The 9,334-nt window shown below is 66.4% G+C and overlaps 2 protein-coding genes across 2 annotated transcripts in view; both read right to left on the bottom strand.

The window, feature by feature from the left end:
- The window catches only part of LOC308052511 (lysine-specific demethylase 6B-like), a gene marked incomplete at its 5' end in the record, with an annotated part of 24,596 nt that extends 20,084 nt beyond the window's left edge, over positions 1-4,512 (bottom strand). The window contains 4 exon segments of the mRNA XM_080364591.1: positions 2,155-2,187; positions 2,190-2,282; positions 3,911-3,995; positions 4,085-4,512. Coding sequence (XP_080220717.1) covers positions 2,155-2,187; positions 2,190-2,282; positions 3,911-3,995; positions 4,085-4,512 — 639 coding nt within the window.
- LOC308052508 (uncharacterized protein) lies at positions 4,384-8,624 on the bottom strand. Its single transcript, XM_080364589.1, has 5 exons — positions 8,543-8,624; positions 8,217-8,320; positions 7,472-7,604; positions 6,220-6,318; positions 4,384-4,872 (listed from the first exon to the last, which is right to left on the bottom strand). The coding sequence occupies exons 3-5, from the start codon at positions 7,526-7,528 to the stop codon at positions 4,642-4,644; spliced, it is 387 nt and encodes a 128-aa protein (XP_080220715.1). The 5' UTR covers positions 7,529-7,604; positions 8,217-8,320; positions 8,543-8,624; the 3' UTR covers positions 4,384-4,641.
- Positions 8,625-9,334: the final 710 nt, after the last annotated feature.

The following is a 9,334-nucleotide window of genomic DNA, read 5'->3' as shown; positions in this document are numbered from 1 at the left end:
GGGGATATGGGGACAGGGGGGATATGGGGGGACATGGGATGGGGGGACATGGGGGGACATGGGGACGGGGGGATATGGGGACAAGGGGACATGGGACATGGGGGACAGGGGACATGGGGACAGGGGGACAGGGGGAGAGGGGGACATGGAGACACTGAGGATATGGGGACATGGGGGACAGGGGACACATGGGGGGACATGAGGAACACGTTGGGGGACATGAAGGGACATGAGGGGACACATGGGGGGACATGAGGGGGCATGGGGGGACATATGGGGGGACATGAGGGGCATGGGGGTACGCATGGGGGAACATGGGGGGACACATGAGGGGACATGAAGGGACCCATGGGGTGACACATGGGGTGACATGAGGGGACATGGTGGGGGACATGGGGGGACATGGGGGGACACATGGGGACATGAAGGGACACATGGGGTGACATGAGGGGACATGGGGGGACAGAAGGGGACACATGGGGTGACATGAGGGGACATGGGGGGACACATGGGGGACATGAGGGGACACATGAGGTAACACATGGTGGGGGACACATGGGGGGGACACATGGGGGGGGACATGAGGGGACATGAAGGGACATGGGGGGACACGTGAGGGGACACATGAGGGGACATGGGGTGACATGAGGGGACATGAAGGGACATATGGGGGGACACACGGGGACACATGGGGGGACATGAAGGGACACGTGAAGTGACATGAGGGGACACCAGGGGACACATGAGGGGACACATGAGGGGACACATGAGGGGACAGATGAGGGGACACATGGGGGGACATGAGGTGACATGAGGGGACATGAAGGGACATATGGGGGGACACAAGGGGACACATGAGGGGACACGAAGGGACACGTGAAGTGACATGGGGGACATGAGGGGACACCAGGGGACACATGAGGGGACACATGAGGGGACACGAGGGGGGACACGAGGGGGGACACGAGGGGGGACATGGGGGGGGACATGGGGGGGGACATGGGGGGGGACATCGGGGGGGACATGAGGGGACACATGAGGGGACACATGAGGGGACTCATGGAGTGACATGAGGGGACACATGGGGTGACATGAAGGGACACGTGAGGTGACATGGAGTGACATGAGGGGACATGGGGGGGACTCATGGGGTGACATGGGGGTACATGGGGGGACATGGGGGACACGGGGGCACAGGGGTCCGTGTGTCCACCTGTCTGTCCGGGGGGCCGGCCGGGCGGGGGTGGGGTGTCCAGGTGTCCCCGTGGGGGGGCGGCCACAGCCGCTGGGGACAGCGGGAACGGGGGGGGCCCGGCCTGGGGACACACACAGCCCACTCAGGACACGCGGGGGACACCCCCAGGACCCCCCCGAATTTGCCCCCCCCCCCCCATTTGTGTCCCCCAACCCCTTTAATAGCCTCTCATGACTCCCTTAGTGCCCCCCCCCCACCCCATTTCCCACCCCTCCACCCCTAAGTGACCCCCCCAGTGACCCCAGCCCATTTCCCACCCCCCCCCACCCCCTAAGTGACCCCCCAGTGACCCCCTAAGTGACCCTCCCCAGTGACCCCCACCCCCCATTTCCAACCCCCCATTTCCCATCCCCACCCCCTCAGTGACCCCCCCAGTGACCCCCACCCCCATTTCCCACCCCCCCCATCCCCTAAGTGACCCCCACCCCCCTTTTAGACCCCCTATTTCCTGCCCCCCACCCCCTAAGCGACCCCCACAGTGACCCCCACCCCCATTTCCCACCCCCCACCCCCTAAGTGACCCCCCCAGTGACCCCCACCCCCCATTTCCCACCCCCCACCCCCTAAGTGACCCCCCCTGTGACCCCCACCCCCTAAGTGACCCCACCTAGTGACCCCCACCCCCCATTTCCCAGCCCCCACCCCTAAGTGACCCCCCCTGTGACCCCCACTCCCTAAGTGACCCCCCCAGTGACCCCCACCCCCCACCCCCTAAGTGACCCCCCCTGTGACCCCCACTCCCTAAGTGACCCCACCTAGTGACCCCCATCCCCCATTTCCACCCCCCCACCCCTTAAGAGACCCCCCCAGTGACCCACACCCCCATTTTCCACCCCCCCACCCCTTAAGTGACCCCCCCCCAGTGACCCCCCCCCATTTCCTGCCCCCCCCCCACCTGCTGGGGGCTGCGGCTGCGGCGGCGCTTGCGGGGGTTGGGCGGCTCGGCGGGGGGGGGCGGGGGGGCCGGGGGGGGCTCGGGGGGCGCCCCCCGCTTCAGCTGCGCCCCCCGCGGCACCGACACGCTGCGCTGCTGGGGGGCACGGGGGGGTCACACGGGGTCACACGGGGTCACGGGGGGTCACAGGCACCCCCGTCCCCAGTGTCCCCAGTATCTCAGTGTCCCAGTGACCCAATGTCCCCGTTCCCAGTATCCCCAGGGTCCCCAATATCCCCCTCCCCAGTGCTCCCAGTGTCCCCAGTGTCCCCATTCCCAGTATCCCCAGTGTCACCAGTGACCCCCGTTCCCAGTGTCCCAGTGTCCCCAATATCCCCCTCCCCAGTTGTCCCAGTGTCCCCAGTGTCCCCATTCCCAGTGTCCCCATTCCAATACCCCCGGTGTCCCCATTCCCAGTATCCCCAATGTCCCATTCCCAGTGCTCCCAGTGTCCCCATTCCCAGTGCTCCCAGTGTCCTCATTCCCACTGACCCCAGTGTCCCCATTCCCAGTATCCCAGTGTCCCCATTCCCAGTGACTCCAGTGTCCCCATTCCCAGTATCTCCAGTGTCACCAGTGACCCTTGTTCCAGTGTCCCAGTGTCCCCATTCCAGTATCCCCAGTGTCCCCAATATCCCCCTCCCCAGTGCCCCCAGTATCCCCAGTGTCCCATTCCCAGTGTCCCCATTCCCAGTGACTCCAGTGTCCCCATTCCCAGTATCCCAAATGACCCCATTCCCAGTGTCCCCAGTGTCCCCAGTGTCCCCATTCCCAGTATCCCCAGTGTCCCCATTCCCACTATTCCCAATGTCCCCATTCCCAGTGTCCCCAGTATCCCCAGTGTCCCCATTCCCAGTATCCCAGTGTCCCATTCCCAGTGACTCCAGTGTCCCCATTCCAGTATCCCCACTGTCACCAGTGACCCCCATTCCCAGTATCCCCATTGTCACCAGTGTCCCCATTCCCAGTATCCCCAATGTCCCATTCCCAGTATCCCCAGTGTCCCCATTCCCACTGACCCCAGTGTCCCCATTCCCAGTATCCCCAGTGTCCCCAGTGACCCTTGTTCCCAGTGTCCCCAGTGTTTCCCATTCCAGTATCCCCAGTATCCCCAATATCTCCCTCCCAGTGCTCCAGTATCCCCAGTGTCCCCATTCCCAGTGTCCCCAGCATTCTCATCCCCCCCTCCCAGTGTCCCCATGTCCCCCTGTCCCCCATGTCCCCCTGTCCCTCATGTCCCTCATGTCCCCCTGTCCCCCCGTCCTCATGTATCCCCATGTCCCCCTGTCCCATGTCCCCCTGTCCCATGTCCCCCTGTCCCCCCCGTTCTCATGTCCCCTCCATGTCCCCATGTCCCCAGTGTCCCCCTGTCCCCCCATGTCCCCCTGTCCCCCCATGTCCCCAGTGTCCCCATGTCCCCCCACGTCCCACTGTCCCCCATGTCCTCATGTCCCCCCAATGTCCCCCTGTCCCCCATGTCCCCCCATGTCCCCAAAAGTCCTCATGTCCCCCATGTCCCCATGTCCCCCTGTCCCATGTCCCCCTGTCCCATGTCCCCCTGTCCCCCCGTCCTCATGTCCCCCAATGTCCCCATGTCCCCCATTTCCCCCTGTCCCCCATGTCCCCTTGTCCTCATGTCCCCCATGTCCCCCTGTCCCCTCATATCCCCCATATCCCCCATGTCCCCCCATATGTCCCCAATGTCCCCCTGTCCCTGTCACCTCGGGGGGGCTCCACCCCTGGGGGGCTGTTGGCTCCTTCCCGGGTTGGGGACACGGGACCCGGCGGGAAACTCCAGAGCTGGGGCTGGTGACAATGACAACGGTGACAATGACAACGGTGACAACAATGACACCCATGGGGACAATGTCCCCCCCGTGTCCCCAATGTCCCACCTGCTGCAGGCGCCCGATGCGGGCGGCCACGTCCCCACGGTGGCCCATGACGTCCCCACGGTGGCCAACGACGTCCCCACGGTGGCCGCTGTCCCCTTGGTGGCCCGGGATGTCCCTCGGTGGCCGATGTCCCCTCGGTGACCAGCGATGTCCCCTCGGTGGCCAATGTCCCCTCGGTGGCCCAGGATGTCCCCATGGTGGCCAATGACCCCTCGGTGGCCGATGTCACCGCGGTAGCCCGGGATGTCCCCACAGTGGCCAATGTCACCTCGATGGCCAATGTCCCCTCGGTGGCCAATGTCCCCGTGGTGGCCGCTGTCCCCTCGGTGGCCCAGGATGTCCCCATGGTGGCCAATGTCCCCTCGGTGACTGACATCCCCTCGGTGGCCAATGTCCCCATGGTGGCCAATGTCCCTCGGTGGCCGATGTCTCGGTGGCCCAGGATGTCACCGCAGTGGCCGATGTCCCCTCGGTGACTGATGTCCCCATGGTTGCCGATGTCACCTCGGTGGCCAATGTCCCCTCGGTGGCCAAGGATGTCCCCACGGTGGCCAATGTCACCATGGTTGCCAATGTCCCCTCGGTGACCGATGTCCCCTCGGTGGCCGATGTCCCCAGCGGTGACTGATGTCCCCTCGATGGCCACTGTCCCCGCGGTGGCCCACGATGTCCCCATGGTGGCCGGTGTCACCTCGGTGGCCAATGTCACCTCGGGTGTCCCAGGGTGTCCCCAGGCGGCCACAGCCCGACAGGGACTCCAGAGATGGGGAGGGGCCCGGGGGGGGACCCTGGGGGGACAGAGGGGACAGGGGGGTCATGGGGGGGGACACCGGGATGGGAGGTGACATGGGGGTGACATGGGGGGGTGACACAGGGACAGGAGGTGACATGGGGTGACATGGGGGGGTGACATAGGGGGGTGACATGGGGATGACACAAGGACAGGGGGGTGACATGGGGATGACACGGGGGTGACACGGGGGTGACATGGGGTGGGTGACATGGGGACGGGGGTGACATCAGGGGGGTGACACGGGGGGGTGACACGGGGGGGTGACACAGAGACAGCGGGTGACATGGGGGGTGACATGGGGGGTGACACGAGGACGGGGGTGACACGGGGGGTGACATGGGGGGTGACACGGGGGGGTGACACGGGGACAGGGGTGACATGGGGGGGTGACACGGGGACAGGGGGTGACACGGGACAGGGGGTGACACAGAGACGGGGGGTGACACAGAGACGGGGGGTGACACAGAGACGGGGGGTGACACGGGGGGTGACACGGGGGGTGACACGGGGGGTGACATAGGGACAGGGGGTGACACGGGGACAGGGGGTGACATGGGGGGGTGACACAGGGGGGTGACATGGGGGGGTGACACAGGGGGTGACATGGGGGTGACATGGGGGGGTGACACAGCGGGGGTGACACGGGACAGGGAGTTGGGGGGGGACATGGGGATCACAGGGGATGACATGGGGGTGACACGGGGGGTGACACAGGGACAGAGGGTGACATGGGGGTGACATGGGGGGGTGACACAGGGGGGTGACACGAGGACAGGGGGTGACACGGGGGGTGACACGGGGGGGTGACATGAGGACAGTGGGTGACACAGGGGTGACATGGGGGGTGATACGGGGAGGTGACAGGGGGTCACAGAAGGTGACATGGGGTGACATGGCGTTGGGGGGGTGACATGGGGGTGACATGGGGGGGTGACACAGGGACAGGGATGACACGGGGGTGACATGGGGGGGACACACAAGGACAGGGGGGTGACATGGGGAGTGACACGGGGACAGGGGGGTGACACAGGGGTGACATGGGGGGTGACATGGGGACAGGGGGTGACACGGGGGGGTGACACGAGGGGGGTGACACGGGGACAGGGGATCACAGGGGGTGACATGGGGTGACACAGGGGGGTGACACGGGGACAGGCGGTCGGGGGGGGTGACACGGGGGTCACAGGGGGTGACATGGGGGTGACACGGGGGGGCTCAGCCCCAAATATGCCCCCCCCCCCAGGAGCTCTGGGGGTGACATGTGGACGTGGGGGGTGACATGGGGACACATGGGGGGTGACAAGGGGACACATGGGGGGTGACAAGGGGGGGTGACACTTACCCGGGGTTGTAGAACAGCTTGTGGGGGGAGGGGCCCCCGGTGGGGCTGGGGGGGGGCAGGTGGGGGAGGGGCAGCGGCACCTGCCCCAGACTGGAGCACCTGGGGGGACACAGACGTGGGGGAGGGGACACGGGGACACCCCCGGGGAGGTGGGGGTCGCTATGGGGTGGTGTGGGGGTCGCTATGGGGCAGCGTGGGGGTCAATGTGGGTCCCCATGGGTCACTATGGGGCAGCGTGGGAGTCACTATGGGGTGCTATGGAGCAACATAGGGGGTCGCTATGGGGCAGCGTGGGGGTCACTGTGGGTCCCCATGGGTCACTATGGGGCAGCTTGGGGGTCACTATGGGGCGCTATGGGGCAGCATGGGGGTCCCTATGGGGCAATGTGGGGGTCACTGTGGGGCCCCATGGGTCACTACGGGGCAGTTTGGGGTCCCTATGGGGCAGTTTGGGGTCCCTATGGGGCGCTAAGGGGCAGCGTGGGAATCGCTATGGGGCAGCGTGGGGGTCGCTATGGGGCAGTGTGGGGGTCGCTATGGGTCCCCATGGGTCGCTATGGGGCAGTCTCGGGGCCCCTATGGGGCACTGTGGGGGGGTCACTGTGGATCCCCATGTGTCACTATGGGGCAGTTTGGGGTCCCTATGGGGAGCTAAGGGGCAGCGTGGGGATCGCTATGGGGCAGTGTGGGGGTTGCTACGGGGCAGCATGGGGGTCCCTATGGGGCAATGTGGGGGTCACTGTGGGTCCCCATGGGCCACTATGGGGCAGTTTGGGAGTCACTATGGGGCAGCATGGGGGTCAATGTGGGTCCCCATGGGTCACTATGGGGCAGCATGGGGGTCGTTATGGGGCCCCATGGGTCACTATGGGGCAACATGGGGGTCACTATGGGGCCCCATGGGTCACTATGAGGCGGCTTGGGGGTCACTGTGGGTCCCCATGGGTCACTATGGGGCAGCGTGGGGGTCACTGTGGGTCCCCATGAGTAACTATGGGGTGGCTTGGGGGTCACTATGGGGCGCTATGGGGCAGCATGGGGGTCACTGTGGGTCCCCATGGGTCCCTATGGGGCAGCGTGGGGGTCGCTATGGGGCAGTTTGGGGGCCCCTAAGGGCAGTGTGGGGGTCACTGTGGGGCGCTATGGAGCAACATGAGGGGTCGCTATGGGGCAGCTTGGGGGTCCCTATGGGGCCCCATGGGTCACTATGGGGCGGTTTGGTGGTCCCTATGGGGTCGCTATGGGGCGGTACCTGGCGGGGGGTCCCCAGGGCCTGGGGGGGGGGCAGGCGGCCCAGCCCCCCCCACATCCCAGGCTCCCCACGGCGAAGGGCTCCCGCCCCACGGCCCGGCCCCCCAGCGGCTCCACGGCGCGATGCATCCAGCCTGCCCCATAGCGCGGCCGTCAGCCCCACGGCACAGCCCCCCCGCCCCACAGATCCCTCCCACCTGCCCCATAGCACGGCCGTCAGCCCCACAGCACGGCCCCCCCGCCCCACAGATCCCTCCCACCTGCCCCATAGCGCGGCCGTCAGCCCCATAGATCCCCCCACCCATATATGTCCTCTGCCCTATAGATGCTCTGTAGCCCACAGGTACTCTCTGCCCTATAGATGCCCGTACCCTATAGCACCCGCCGCATAGATCGCCCCATAACCCAGTCCTCCTACCCCATAGATTGCCCCATAATGCCCCCACTCCATAACTGAGCCCTTAGAACCCCATAGATCACCCCACAGCCCCTCTCACCCCATAGATTGCCTCACAGCCCCCCCATAGATCGCCCCATAGCTCCCCCCCACCCCACAGATCTCCCCACATCCCCCCCCATAGATTGCCCCATAGTTCCCCCCACCCCATAGATCTCCCCACATTCCCCCCCATAGATTGCCCCATAACTCCCCCCCACCCCATAGATCTCCCCACATCCCCCCCCCACAGACTGCCCCATAGCTCCCCCCGCCCCATAGATTGCCCCACAGCCCCTCCCCCACTCACCGCTCGTGGGGCGGGTGCGGGGCCCCCCCGCGGGGGGGGGAGGGGCAGCCCCGGGGGGGGGAGGGGCGGCTGCTGGGCTGGGGCGGCCCCGCCCTCAGTGTCACCTGGGAGGGGTCACGTGGGGGGTAGTTATGGGGCAGCTATGGGGCTGGAGGTGGGGGAAGGGAAACAGGAACAACGTGGGGAGGAAGTGGGCGGAGCATCCACCACGTGGGCGGGGCTTCGAGTGAGACGCTGGCCCCGCCCCCCCACAAGACCCCGCCCCAATTTAAAGCCACGCCCACCGCCCCCAAGGCTCCGCCTCTCAAGGCCACGCCCCCCCTCACCTCTCCAGCGACGCTCTCTCCAGGAATCCGGCCAATCACAGGGCGCCCCTCGGCTGGCAGCCAATCATCTTCCCAGCCGCCTTCAGCTCAGCCTGGCGGGGACCAATGGGGAGGGGCTGAGCTCGGGGTTGGCCAATGAGAACGGGGGGGGCAGAGACGGGCGGGGGGGTCGATGTGGGGCAGGAGGCACTTGGGGGGCACTTGGGGGGCAGGGGTGGGGCAGGGTTGGCCAAGGGAGCCCCATAGGGATCTGGAAGAGGGGGGGGGGGTACGACCCACAGCTGCCCCATAACTGCCCCACTGCGACCCACAGACCCCCCGTGACCCACACATGGACACCCAGGCCCACAGCTGCCCCACTGTGACCCACACATCACTGTGACCCCCAGCCCCACATGTGACCCCCCCCCATGACCCCCAGCCCCACATCTGCCCCACTGTGACGCCCACATCACTGTGACCCCCAGCCCCACATGTGACCCCCAGCCCCACATGTGACCCCCCCCATGACCCCCAGCCCCACATGTGTGACCCCCCCCGTGACCCCCAGCCCCACAGCTGCGCCACTGTGACCCACACATCACTGTGACCCCCAACCCCACTGTAACCCCCTGTGACCCCCAGCCCCACACCTGCCCCACTGTGACCCCCACATCACTGTGACCCCCAGCCCCACAGCTGCCCCACTGTGACCCCCACATCACTGTGACCCCCAGCCCCACACCTGCCCCATTGTGACCCCTAACCCCACTCTAACCCCTCGAGACCCCCAGCCCCACACCTGCCCCACTG

This window comes from Nesoenas mayeri, assembly GCF_963082525.1.
Source record: "Nesoenas mayeri genome assembly, contig: SCAFFOLD_120, whole genome shotgun sequence".
NCBI lineage: Eukaryota > Metazoa > Chordata > Aves > Columbiformes > Columbidae > Nesoenas > Nesoenas mayeri.
Note: the sequence above shows the minus strand (reverse complement) of the source record. Positions and strands in the feature narration are given on the sequence as shown.

What these genes read in the sequence shown, in the direction of transcription:
- LOC308052508 (XM_080364589.1), bottom strand. Translation starts at nt 7,528, where the DNA reads ATGTGGGGGGGGCTGGGCCGCCTGCCCCCCCCCCAGGCCCTGGGGACC. An exon ending in CCCTGGGGACCCCCCGCCAG is followed by an intron (nt 6,319 to 7,471) that starts GTACCGCCCCAT and finishes GTGTCCCCCCAG; the next exon opens with GTGCTCCAGTCTGGGGCAGG. An exon ending in AAGCTGTTCTACAACCCCGG is followed by an intron (nt 4,873 to 6,219) that starts GTAAGTGTCACC and finishes CTGTCCCCCCAG; the next exon opens with GGTCCCCCCCCGGGCCCCTC.